At 41.2% G+C, this 14,072-nt stretch overlaps 1 protein-coding gene across 3 annotated transcripts in view; it reads left to right on the forward strand.

The window, feature by feature from the left end:
* Positions 1-7,821, forward strand: part of SEC14L1 (SEC14 like lipid binding 1) — a 54,122-nt gene extending 46,301 nt beyond the window's left edge. The window contains exons 17-18 of one of the 3 annotated variants that reach the window (XM_073683977.1): positions 1,398-1,499; positions 5,852-7,821. In XM_073683977.1, coding sequence (XP_073540078.1) covers positions 1,398-1,499; positions 5,852-5,861 — 112 coding nt within the window. In that variant the 3' untranslated portion in view covers positions 5,862-7,821. Of the gene's footprint in view, positions 1-1,397; positions 5,660-5,851 lie in introns of those variants that run through there. The other 2 variants (XM_073683976.1, XM_073683978.1) reach the window with 2 other exon arrangements.
* The last annotated feature ends 6,251 nt before the right edge of the window (positions 7,822-14,072 follow it).

A 14,072-nucleotide genomic window follows, 5' to 3' on the forward strand; every position in this document is an offset into this window, starting at 1 on the left:
ATGCTACTTAATAAAAATATAATTTTATTGTACAATTTTTTTCAAAACAGATATCCGGCAATTTGTAGAGGCACGAGTGAAGGAAAAAAAAAATAGTATTAGGGCTTGGGGTTACTTCCAGACTGCATAAGTGAAGACAACATAAGCTCCACTTATTCAAAAAGTGAAGCTCCTATTATACTGAAACAATTACTTAGTAACTCAAGTATTCTGTTATCAAATGATTATTACAGCAGAGCCTATTAATAATGAGCATTGCTTATATGCTTGTATTTAAGGAAATGTGATCAAAAAATGAATGTACCAATGACCAGGGTTATATATTAAACCTTGAAATTGATCTTTCCCTAAAACCGAGCTGCAAAAATTGCAGCTAGAATGTGGCATGCGCAGCACCATAGCTAAGATGAATCAGTTACATTGGTGCTGTATAGCCCACACAGGCTTAAAGCAATAGAGTGGAGACAAAATGTCAACATATAAAATAGTAATTACCCATTATTCTTGCATTGGCAGCACACCAGTCTAGATTCACCAACGCGCGTTTTGTGGTAGTTGCTTCCTCGGGGCGTGCTACTGCATGTTAGTTGGTGTCTGACTTTCACATCCAAAAAACACCATGAAGTCTAAGATGCAAAAAAAGCACATTATACCCATAATGTTTCTGAAAATAGACTTCTAATATGTTACTAAAAGCGGATCTGTCGGCTTAATATCCTGCCTGATGCTGCCAATATGGCACAAAATCATTATATAATAAAATATATAATTTAAGTCCAGTGTATTCATGACAAGTGGTCTCTTCGTCTGCTGCTCACCTCATTCACAGGCTGCTGTGTACTTGTGAGGGAATACACAGGACTCTCAAACTGTGTTTCCTGTGTATTCTTTAATTTCCCTGAGTAGCTAAATGACGCAGCATGTTTGTGCCAATGTGACATGGGTGTACAGATCTGTAGCTATAATATACTGCTTTGCAAAGTGGCAACATATTGTGCTGACAGATCTTCTTTAGCACTCATCACCTTCATACAATTTGTCTGTCAAACGGTAGGATATTGAAGTGGGAACATGCGTTAAGTCATTTAAAGGGATTGTTTGGATACATAATATTGATGACCTTTCCTCTGGATAGGTCACCATTACCAGATTGACACTCGGCACCCCCAATCACCTGTTAAGCTCTTTAATAGGAGCTGATATGCACAATGCGGCTCCATTCAATGTGTCATATGGCTTATATCAGCTGATCATTGGGGAGTGCTGGTTATTGGACCCCACTAATCGGATATTGATGACCTATTTTAAGGATAGGTCATCAATATTGTGTGACTTGACAAGCCCTTTAATGTATTTTGCAATAAGATTAATTTTTTTTTTTTTTTTTTTTCTTCCAGGGGCTCAATGACAAGTCTGGAATCGAGCCATAGTGGTTTCTCACAACTCAGTGCTGCCACCACCTCCTCTAGCCAGTCTCACTCAAGTTCCATGGTGTCCAGGTAGCTGGCTCTACACCTTCTATCTCCACAATATTCCTGATAACGCAGATCCACCACCTTCCTTTCTCTGACAGACTCTACCCCTTTCCCATACATTATGCCATTTGACCATATACCATTACTCCTTTTATTCACTTACGTGGGTGGACAGTCCTGCCCTGTCACTCTGGGGGCCATATGTTGGATAGTACATCACTTTTGCTAAATTCAGTGTCTGTTTTTGGTGGACGGTCTGTTATGTATAACCACAGTGTACCAGGTATAGCATGGCACTACAGTGAGTTACTGTGGTGTCTGCATAGTAAAGGTGCTCCTATGTTATTCTAAAAGCTCTATGAAGTCTTTCAGATTTTTGTAACTTTTGTTATAGGCCACCCTTTCTCAGTAGCATCCTAGGTTGTTGTGAACTGTGGCACCTTTATAACTCGTTAGCCTTAACTAAGGATGGCCTAATAACCTGTTTTTTATGTTCTTTTTCCATGTGCATCACTTGTGTATTCCATCTCCACCTCTCCACAGCCCCTAATGTGTTTCCATCCATGGTCATTTGGGCTCATGCATTTCCATTTTTAAACGTTAATTTTCCGCTTCCATTTTTCTCCCCCATAATTAAGAACCTGTATAACTTTTATTTTTTTTTCTTTGTTTCCCCCTTTTTCCCCACCCATTTTTTTTTTTCTCGCTTACTTTCCATTTTGGTTGTTATAGAGACCCCCTCCCTCTGTCTGACTCCGTGCTCCCCTCTCTCACTCATCCCCAAGACCTGAAGTCCAATCCGGATGGGCTCCTGCGCCTCTCCCCTTCATTCTGGGGACAGCACTTTTCTACTCTCTACACCCTCAGACCCCCAGTCTTCCTGCGTTGGCCCCCTTCTTGGCGCCTCCCATTCATCCGGGAGGCCGTGGGAACTGCTGCCATCGAGATGGAAGGCTCCGACTCTACCTGAGGGCGTGAATGACGATTTAGGGATTCACAGAGCGTTGATGGTCTGGCTTTCAACTCCATACCTGATTAATGCAAGGCTAAGACAGTCTTGGAAATCTTTTCTATTGCACTATTGCATTGTGGAGGAGTTGGCATGCACTGCTCACACAACTGCTTCACCATATCCTCTGATACAGAGCTGTGATATTCTTTCGCAATAGGTACACAATATCATTTCCACCGGCTGGAAAGTTTGGAGCAGCAAATGAAATTCTTTCTGAAATTTCATCCTCACTGACTTATCTGAGTGGCTATTTAGGTGTCTGTTGCCAAGAATCTGATGTTTGTCATGCGCTTTGGTGGGGTTTGTAGAATTCTCTTATAACTTGCCACTATTGGTTCTTGCACAGCCTTTTCCAACACCTTCACCGATACTAGGGCTGGCTTTCTTTTACTAGCAGTGAAATGTTAAAATGTCTCCGGTATTTCCATCTAGTTAAGATGCTGAACATTATCGCTCTTTGGAATAGTAGAGAATGTATATGATGTATCATAAGACATCAGTTTAGGCAGCCATTTTTAGGCCTTGCATGAACTAACAGATGATCATAGCTCTCGTCTTTTGGCTGATTGCATGGGATGAGATAGAGTTCTGGGGTTCTGCATTCTGGTCCTGCTGATTTACAGGTGGACCGCTGGGATACAACTATATGCTTGGATAACATAATCCTAATTAATAAGACAATAGTTTCCTTTCATTTCCACAGTGCTGAACACCCCTCAGTATGCCTGGTTGGAGTCATAGGAGTGAAGGCATAGGCACCTTTTAACAATGGGTAAACCCTATATCACATTAGTCAGAGCCATCATGACATTTTGTCTTTTGAATTCCAGTCTTGATGTAATTGAAAGATTGCCACTGCCACTGGAAAATGAACTGCCGTGGAAGGAAAGTTCCTTTAAAAATGAATGTCGCCAAACTCAGGATCTCCTGTTCTTGCATCTGGCCAATGACTGGACGTTGGGGTCTTCAGACCTTTACCTACATAGCATGCAAAGTGGCTTATCACTACGAAAGGTGGTCACTCTGATCGTGGGAGTTCAATCCTGAGAAGGGAGGGTCATGGCATTGATTTAGCGCTGCATTCTGGCCACTTATCTATGAATGGACCTGCAGACAGACCCATTCATTTGAATGTGCAAAAAAAAAAAAAAGTGGAGAACTGACTTGACCCTGTTGCCCTTTCGGACTTTGTCTCAGAGGTCAGATTCTTACTGACCCAGCCACTGATCATAAGGTAATCCTATTCCTAGTTATAAGGAGCGCCAAACCTTTTTGTACATTAGTATTGTGGAGGTTCTAGTCTCTGGACTGTCCTTTATAGCTGTAGCTTGAGAAGGTGCACCTAATTTCAAAACAGTGTAGGTGTAGACGCCAGAGCTCTTCTAGCATGTCTGTCTTAGGAATGTTTTGTAGTCCCCATAAAATACCTGTGGTGCATCTTATGCTAGAATACTGTGGGGCCAATATTTTAATTTTTTTTTCTGGATGCCTCTGTATGGAATAGTGCAGTCGGCTATGCTTTTCTATACAGCAAAAACAAACACACACACACAAAAAAAAATCATGACATATACAGAGCAATGAAGGCCAAACTGACCTTTGTCCAGTGAATGGGGGTCTGCCTGGCCAAGCTGACAATATAATATAATATATAGCCTTGTAGAGGTTATGGCACCTATAAAAATCGCACCTTTACTGTTTTAATCTCTTCTTCCGTTCAGCAGAAGCTAAACACCAAAGGGCAATTTTTATATATAAAAGGCTATATCTCTAAGGGCCCTTTTACACAGCTTTTTCTCCTACGCACAGTGGACCTGTTGGGGTTAACATCCAAATCCCCGGCAACACCGGATTCAGGCATATCTGGATTTGCTGGGACATGAGCTCCGATGGGGTCAATGAACATAGGAGAAAACTCTGTGTGAAAGGGCTCAGAGATTTTACTGTCAGTTTGGGCTGACTGACTTCCTTCCAGGAGAAATAACAAGCAAATGGTACAACACTAAGTTGTAAAAAAATAAATATATTCTTCTGTTTTTTGTTTTTTTTTTTGTATGGGGAATGCAAGTATTTTGCTATGACAAGTACTTCAGGAGAGCTGATCTGCAACAAAGAATGTCTGCAAACAAATTGTGTTTTAACTTTGTCGTACACTGACAATCTAGGGAGTTGCAATTGTAATTAGTCCCAAATAGTGTTATCCAAAGAGGAAACCAAGATATATATGTAGGAGTTATAAGATTTCCTCCCCCACCCACCCCCATTACCAGAGAAAGATAATCTCTGCATGTCCTGTTCTAGTTGGTAATATTTATGACGTTGCAGTTAGAACTATTTCTTGATCCGACCCGTCAATATCTTGCGTGTTAGTTCTTAGATTGCTACTCTTTGAATTAGAATGAGGGTAACGAACACTCCAGCCTCGAGAGGATGGTGCCAGTTTGCACAGTAGATGGCCTTTATGGCATTTGAGCGTCAATCCTGAAGGGATGAATGATAGAGAAGTTTCCCAAGGAACTGGCCTTCACCTGCGGCTGTAATGTGTGCATGTGGTATATTGGATGGGTTAAGATAATGCACAAATCCATATTTTGTACCATGGATGATCACAGAACATTAAGGTTCCACATATCCCCTGGAATGAGTGTGATTCTGAGTGGAAACCCTTCACCCACCTTTCTTTCTCCCTTCATTGTGAGGCTGTCCCTAATATCCTGGAAATAAGGGCTTATTTCCCAGATGACAGGGCTGTGCCTTGTTCACTGGATACTGTGTAGACCCCCCCTAACCCTTTTGCACCTTTTATTCATTCCACCAGGTATTAAATAGTTGAAGACCTTTTATATAGGCTAGGATTGTAACCTAGTATTTTTAGGGCATGTTGGGTTTTGGAAAAGCAGCAGATCAGACAAGTCTTTATCACTTTATCTATGTGTTTTTCATCTTTTTGTTGTTTTTTTTTTGTAATGCTTTTTTTTTCCTTCTCTTTTACATATCACTTGTAAAAGTTTTTTACTTTGAGAAGGGTGTGAATGTGCGTGTGTGACCTCTGTTCATTGTTATGACACGACATGACCTCAAGCTTTGTTCTAACAATTAATTTAACATACAGGTAGATTTTCAAAGCATTTTTTAATTGTTAACTATAATAAACATTGAAGCTGTATAATAACTGGCTGTCTGCGTTTTTTTTTTTTTGTCTTTCGAACATTTTACCTGTAAAGATCTAGATTCTGATTTCTTAAGCAGTGATCAAAAAAAGTTAGAAGTTTCTGTGTGTAAACTTGCATTTTTAACTTAGAATTAAGGAGGAGTGCTCTACAGAGTTAATTAGCTCCATTTTTTTCAATTCTTTTTCATAAAGGAAAAAGTAGGTGGTGTCCTGAATTACTGCAACCCTTTCTTCTTCGTGGCTATTGTCAACTGCAGCAGGAGTTGATGGGTAATTATAAGCTGTGTTTGTAGACACTTGTCAGCTAATAAAGTCCTGTGATCACAGCAGCATCAGCACTGATTCTAAGCCGGCAGTCTTTCCTTCTACTAAGGTACATGAAGGTCTTAGAGCACACGTTAATTATCCATTGATCAGAATACAAGATGATGTAATTGTAAATTTGTCATGGCTGCTTTAAATGCAATCTGTTATTAAGATATACAGACTAAAAAGTCAACAACCTCCAAGAATTCAATGAAAAAGTTTTTTTAATTTTATTAATCAAAGATACAAAAAGCCGTAAATAAAGCCATGCTATCTTGCAATTGGCATATAGGAAAAATTTCCATACATAATAATGCAAATTGTCTCTTCAGAGAGGAAGAGGACCAGAACTCTAGTGCCCCCTGCAGGAAGTAGCAATCCTAAAAGTGAATAGTGACCCTTATCACATGACTTGGGATATAAGCCAGAACCAGAAACTCAATTTGCAGACACTGTGTTTCGGTTCGGTTCACCCCTCAAAGTGTGAGTTCTGGTTTGGCTGGGTGAGAGGTTAGACCGGTATCTAAGGAGTAACATTTCTCCTTGCGGAGAGCGACATGTTAAGCATGTCATGGTGAGGAGACTTTTAAAGCCATTTTAGGATTTCTACTTCCTGTAGGTGGCACTCGACTTCTGGTCCTCTTCCTCTCTGAAGAGACTGTTTGCATATTTCTCAGAGGAGCATTGGGGCTTTAAAAGTCTCCTTACCATGACATGCTTAATATGTCGCTCTCCGTAAGGAGAAATGATACCCTTTACATACATAATAAAGAATGAGGTTCATAGATGGAGTTCAAAATGCAGGAGACAACAAGGAGTACATGGGTGAAGAGTTCGTAACAGCTATCATACAGCATGGGATATGTACAAAGACTAGTCACTAATATGTACTTGGTTACATACAACCCACATTGTGCTGATGACACAAAGCTAGGAGGAATAGCTAATACTAGAGAAGAGAGAGCGGATTCAAAAAGATCAAACTGTGGGGAGCAACAAACGGTGGTTTATAACATGGAGAAATGCAAAGTCCTACATCTGGGCAAAAAAAATGAATATACAGAATGGGAGGAATAGGACTAAGCAACAGCACATGTGCAAAAGACTTGGGAATAGTAATAGATCACAGACTAAACATAACAGTGTGATACAGCAGCAAAAAAAGGCAAATACAATTCTGGGTTGCATTAACAGAAAAATACAGTCTGGATCACGGGAAGTAATTATCCCCCTCTTTTCCTCCTTGGTCAGACCTCATCTGGAATACTGTGTCCAGTTCTGGGCGCCACATTTTAAAAAAGACATAAAATAATGAGCAAATTCAGAGAAGAGCTACCAGAATGGTGACCGGTCTGCAAACAATGTCCTATGAGGAACAGGATCTGGGAATGTTTAGCTTGCAAAAGAGGAGACTTAATAGTTGTCTACAAATATCTCAAGGGCTGTCACACTGTAGAGGGATCATCTTTATTCTCATTTTCACATGGAAACACGAGAAGCAATGGAATGAAACTGAAAGTGAAGATACAGATTAGATATTGGAAAACACTTTTTGACAGTGAGGGTGATCAATGAGTGGAACAGGCTGCCACGAGAGGTGGTGAGTTCTCCTTCAATGGAAGTCTTCAAACAGAGGCTGGAGAGACATCTGTCTGAGATGAGTTAGTGAATCCTGTATTGAGCAGGGGGTTTTACACGATGACTCTCGAGGTCCCTTCCAACTCTAACATTCTAAACATACACACTGCCCTTGTTTACTCTTTAGTCATAGTGACTCTTACATGACCGCCACCGAATGCAGAAAACCGCGCTACCTCCTACCTCCGACGCGGTTTTCGGCATTCGGTGGCAGTCATACTTTATGTACGCTTTTATAGCAACACTGACTATGCTTAGTATTCTGCCATGTTATGACGGATATTACTGTGTAGTTTTTGATTACCTGCTGCCTCCTCATCTGGGCATACCCACCATGTGCTTTTGTGTGTTTTATCTCCATTTTTATGTCTTTATGCTTATTTTAATCAATATTTCAATAAAGATTATATTTTATTTTGGCCGTCTGTAAAGTTCATTCTTTGGTATAGCACCGTTGATTCCATGGTGCGGTGCATGAAAAGGGGTTACACACAAAACACAGATATCACTTACAGTAAACAAACTAATAATGATAGTCTGGTATAGAGGGAAGAGGAGCCTGCTCTTGATGGCTTACATTCTACAGTCTAGATATACTTTCACTATAATACATCTAAAGGTACCGTCACACTTAGCGACGCTACAGCGATCCCGACAACGATACGACCTGTCAGGGATCGTTGCTGCGTCGCTATGTGGTCGCTGGTGAGATGTCAAACAGGCAGGCTCACCAACGATGCGGCGACCCATAGTGACCTGTATAACGATGCAACGCAAATGCACGCCTATGTGTCTCAGTTCTGAGTCGCCAACGAGGTCGTTGGTAAGGTGTCAAACACACCGATGCATGCTACCCAGCGGGACCTCAACGATCAAAAAATGGTCCAGGCCATTTCGACACGACCAGCGATCTCACAGCAGGGGCCTGGTCGCTGCTACATGTCAAACGTAGCGATCGCTGCTGAGGTCGCTGTTGCGTCACAACTTGTGACTCAGCAGCGAACTAACTTAGTGTGACAGGGGCTTAAGGCTGGTTAGAGTAGGGGAGTAGATTACACTATTCTGCCTGTTAAAATGTTTCCTGCCTGAAGAGAAGCCAAATGGAGCCAGTAGATGGCATTTGCCATTAGAAAAATCCTATTTAAATGAGATTGTTGAGCAAGCACACCAGTCTGAAGGCGCATTAGAGAGCTGAACCATAGTCTGAATTATCCGTTTAGCACAGCATGTGTCTATACCATAATCCTTTTTTATAACCAAATTTTCGTAAGGTGGAACAGTGGGTGGGATTTATCTCTTATACATCTGCACTTTTTTATTAGGGGAAAATCTTTTGAAGTTAGTTTCATGATTTGGGTTATGTTCACACGTTGCCTTTTTGCTGCATTGGTAGTAAAGAAGCAGGTTTTACTAAGGTTTTTTTTCTGTGTTTCTATTGTCTCTTGTGCACGCTGATAAAGTTTACAGCACCCAAAAAAGATGATGCAACTTCCTTAAGGTTTTGTCACCAAAAACGCAGCAAAACCTGATACCTGCGTTTTTGCACTTACCCATTGCTTTCTATGGGTGAAAAAATGCTGCAAAAACCCTGAAAGGAGTGACATGCTGCAGTTTTCAGAAAGTGAATCTGTTTTTCAAATCGGTCAGGAAAAAAACCAAGCTGTGTGCATAAGATTTCTGAAATCTTCGATTTAGCTGGTACTGTAAAACGCATCTTTAAAATTTGCATAAAAAAGCAACGTGTGAACATAACCTTACTGTGTGAAGAGAACACTGCTTTTGTATCACCATTGGCCTGTTACTTCCAGACTATAATTTAGGTTACTTCTATGTGTCAAGGGAAATTTGTTTGTGGAATCTATAAATTTGCAAGAAGTTCATCTTCATCGGGGCAGTTGCGGAGTTGATTTTTGCTGCTTTCTCCCTTTAAAATTCTTATGGAGCATTTGCTGCAAATATGGTGGATTTAAAGGGGTTGCCCACAAATTTAAAACTGTGGATACTCTGCTTCTGCAACGGCTCTGATCCAGCAATGTCTGTTGCCGGCAGTAAGGTGACACTGTTGTGTCACGTACAGCCAATGAGCGTCTGCTCAGCGACTGCAGCTAATCAATGTTTTGTTAGGGCAGATGTGTGCTCTAATAAAATTACTAAAGGCTGCAGCTGACGAACAGCTGCCCAATGTTGCATCACTGCAAGGACTAACTGCGCTGACATCACTGGACCGGCACTGCTGCAGGAAATGTGTGTGTATATACTATGTTTTTAATTTTGCTCCTGAATTGAGCTGGGGTTGTGCATTTGTGGACAACCTCTTTTAAAGTTGAGATAATTCTGACGATAAATATCCAGAAAGTTGTGAGCTTTAAGTACTGTCATATAAAAGAAGGTATATGGCCTCTTAAAAAACAGGCATACTCACTCGCTGTCATGAATGTATCCCCAGTCATCTGAGCCATCAAGGGCCTTAGCAGACAGGTGTCCAAAAAATGGCACTGCATCCCTTCCTGAGAGCTCCACAGCAGCCTGTGATGGGTCCATGATTAATTTGGGTGGATGTACCTTATTTTATGGTTTTAAGCCATCACTTGCATTTCCAAAAGTCGGCTCTAGAAGTATTTGAACAGTGACCAATTGCACTTTTATATTATAAATTTTAATTGAAATAAAGCCATGATGATGTGATTATAGTGCAGACTTTCATGTTTAATACAAGGGATTTTATGAAAATAATGCATTAAATTGTACCTGTCACTTCAAGTAATATTCCACATGTAAACAGACCGGACTGCTTATTCTGGAAAAACTGTTTCTGGCTATTATGACTTGTGTAATTTCACCAGTTTTCTCGTCTGCAGGCTCTGCCTCTACTATTATTCAGTTCTCTCTGAGCTAGTGGTTGCAGATTAGCTGCCTTGTTGTCTTCTATGCACAAAATCAAAGGGAATCCTGTTATTTCCCTAGATGGCACACAGACAGTTGCATGGTAGACAATGTACAACAGGACTAAGCAGTGTATCTGGGAACCCAGTTCTGGAAAAAACTATATTATTTGCAAGAACCAGAGAGAGAAGTAACTTTTAGGAGTGGATAAAACAACAATTTGATGCACTGCTGAGTTCAGCAGTACCATAGCCAAAGTGGATGGTCAGTGTTTGTTTCTCAAGTAACAAGGCTCTTCGCAACATCTAGCAAGACCAGCAAATTCTCATGATGAGTATTTTATTAAGTCTTCAATCAAGAGAATCCTTCTATAATGTAAATCTGTGTAGTTTGTCTCAAGATGAAAACTACAAGTGACATTGGGGACAGACATGCCCGACTTTGCTATAAAATACGCAAAAGAGATGTACAGTTCTGGAACAAATCTATGGACCGCAAAAATAAAGATTAGCTTTTCCTAGAATTATGTGAAGAGAACAGTATGACAAAGGACAGGATGGGCTCTTAAAGGGAACCTGTTCTGTAAAAAAAAAAAACAACGCTATTAACCTACAGATATGGAGTTAACCTGTAAGTTAATATTGTTCTGAAATCCTGCGCCTGCCTTGAGAAAATTAACTTTTTTATTCCTTCAGCAACTCCTGGCTTTCAGTCATAGATGCCCAGCTTCAATCACCAGTCAGTGAATAGTGAGTGATGCCTGTAACCACACCCCGTCACTGACTGACAGCCAGCTTAGTAGTAGAGGATTTATATTCTAGAAGGATTCACTTGATTGAACATTTATAGAGGTTGTCCACTACTTTAACATTGGTGACCCAACCCTAGGATAGGTCATCTATGTCTGACCGGTGGGGGTGCAACACTGGCCCCCCTCCAATCAGCTGTTCTCAAGGCCGGCCTAGGGGGCGGATGTGCAGTGCCCAGCTGTGGCCACTATCCGTAGATGGAGCAGCTACATAACTGAGCACTTCCAGCAGCTGCCAGCACCGAGAACAGCTGATGAGCGTGGGTGTCAGGTGTGGCACCCCTACTGATCAGGCATTGATGACCTATCCTAAGAATAGGTCATTAATGTTAAAGTAGTGGACAACCAATTTATTAATAATATACTCACCTCGTTATGTCATGCGATCCCTGGGAGCCAGTGCCAACACCACACTCACAGAGGTGAGCATAAGTGTTGTAATTTTACAAGTGAGAAACATAGAGATTCAGAAGGGATTGTCAGAGTAGTGAACAACCCCCCTTAAAGGGAACCTGGTTCAAGCTGCAGCAGAGACGAGACCAGTCTGGCACAGCCCTTGCTGTTTGACAGGTCTCTTTCTAGGCAACAGATCTGTCAATTACCTGGAGCAGCGCTGGGAAAAGTCAGCCTGACAAAGAGCTGGACTAGTCTTATGTCTGGCTATAGTCCAGTGAAAGCTGTGGCATAGCCAATGGAACTTGGTCAGAGTCTCTGATTCACTAAGACTGTTGTTTCTTTACCCATACTTAATGAATCGAGCTCTGGTGTAAGATGCATCTTTTAATGAATATGGCATATCTTAAAATGGACCTGCACCTCCCCCTGAAATGTTACTCAAGACGGGGGCTGGCGTACATTTCTAACAATTCACACCACTTTTGTGGCATAAATTGTAATGAATGTCAGGTAGAAATGCCATACCCTGTCCCACCGAGCTTAACCCATATTTTTAATAGTTAGTGAGTTTCCCAGGACCTGGTGTAAGAACATTATAAGTTGCAAAGTTTTTGTGCAGCTTTGAGCAGTATCCTGACCTGTTCTGTTTTAGCCAGATCACGCTTTATTCTGCATTGATGTTCTAAAATGTCAATGCGGAGTAAGCAGCTTGTGAAGGAGCAGGAAGCTGTCTGTCTGACACAGCCTGACTTCTCATAGAAAAAACAGAGGTGGTTTACTACTATCTCTGCTTTCCGGATCACTGTATACACAGCGCTTAACAAAGAGCTGTGTATACAGATGAGAAAGCACTGTTGGTGCTGCTTCCAGCCCCAGTGATCATTTGATTTTTGGTTGTAGGGAGACCACCCACCCCCTCCATCAAAAGGTCTTTTAATACCGTATGCGGGGCACAGTATGAAATGAATGAAAAAGAAAACTAAAGAAAAGACACTGCCAGTTTGAATTGTGGTTTCTAGTCCTGCCCCCCTCAGAAAAAAAGTCTTATTTATAAAAATAATTTTTACTTAAAGGGGAACACAATTTGAAATGTTTTTAGTGATCATTTGTAGCTGTAAAACAATATAAAAAACACATTAAAATTAAACATGCATTTCCTATTTTTCTAAACCTTTTTACCCGGAGAAAAATTATATCTATAAAGCCAATTGTACTGTGAAAAGAGGCAAAAATGATTTGAATAACTGCACATGTATGAAAAAAAACACAGACAATGTGCTGGTCGGCAAGGGTAGGAAAGTTGTCCGCGTTCAGACTTCTATTCATTATCCCCCCTCCAAGCCCCTCTTCAACTATGCAGTGCACTTACACTTGAATTAGTGTCTACACTGTCTTCTGGAATCACCTGTAGCGATCTGGCTGTGATTTCATCACGTCAACCAGCCACATGGGCCTCTGGCTTTCTCCAGCTTACAGCTCCTTCAGAGGGACATCGTCATATCGGGCAGGATGGGGGGAGAAGAAGCATACTGCACGTCTAAATCGCATACACATACAGTGAAGGAAATAATTATTTGATCCCTTGCTGTTTTTGTTAGTTTGCCCACTGACCAAGACATGAACAGTCTATAATTTTAAGGGTAGGTTAATTTTAACATTGAGAGAGAATATCCCCCAAAAAATCAAGAAAATCACATTGTATAAATTATATAAATGTATTTGCATTTTGCAGTGAGAAATAAGTATTTGATCCGTCTGGAAAACAACACGTAATATTTGGTGGCAAAACCCTTGTTGGCAGCACAGCAGTCAGACATTTTTTGTAGTTGATGATGAGGGTTGCCCACATGTCAGGACTCAGGAGGAATTTTGGTCCACTCCTCTTTGCAGGTCATCTCTAAATCATTCAGATTTTGAGGCTGTCGCTTGGCAACTCGGAGCTTCAACTCTCTCCCATAAGTTTTCTATGGGATTAAGGTGCTTCTTTTTTGAGCCACTTTGTTGCCTTGGCTGTATGTTTTGGGTCATTGTCTTGCTGGAAGACCCAGCCACCACCCATTTTTAATGTCCTGGCGGAGGGTAGGAGGTTGTCACTCAGGATTTTACCGTACATGGCTCCATCCATTCTCTCATTGATGAGGTGAAGTAGTCCTGTGCACTTAGCAGACAAAACACCCCCAAACATAATGTTTCCACCTCCATGCTTGACAGTGGGGATGGTGTTCTTTGGGTCATAGGCAGCATATCTCTTCTTCCAAACATGGCGAGTTGAGTTAATGCCAAAGAGCTCAGTTTTTGTCTCATCTGACCACAGCACCATCTCCCAATAACTCACAGAATCATCCAGGTGTACATTGGCAAACTTCAGGCAGGCCTGCACAT

The sequence above is a fragment of the Phyllobates terribilis genome, unplaced genomic scaffold, assembly GCF_046119375.1.
Source record: "Phyllobates terribilis strain yellow unplaced genomic scaffold, ASM4611937v1 Scaffold_5__5_contigs__length_657084704, whole genome shotgun sequence".
Taxonomy (NCBI): Eukaryota; Metazoa; Chordata; class Amphibia; order Anura; family Dendrobatidae; genus Phyllobates; species Phyllobates terribilis.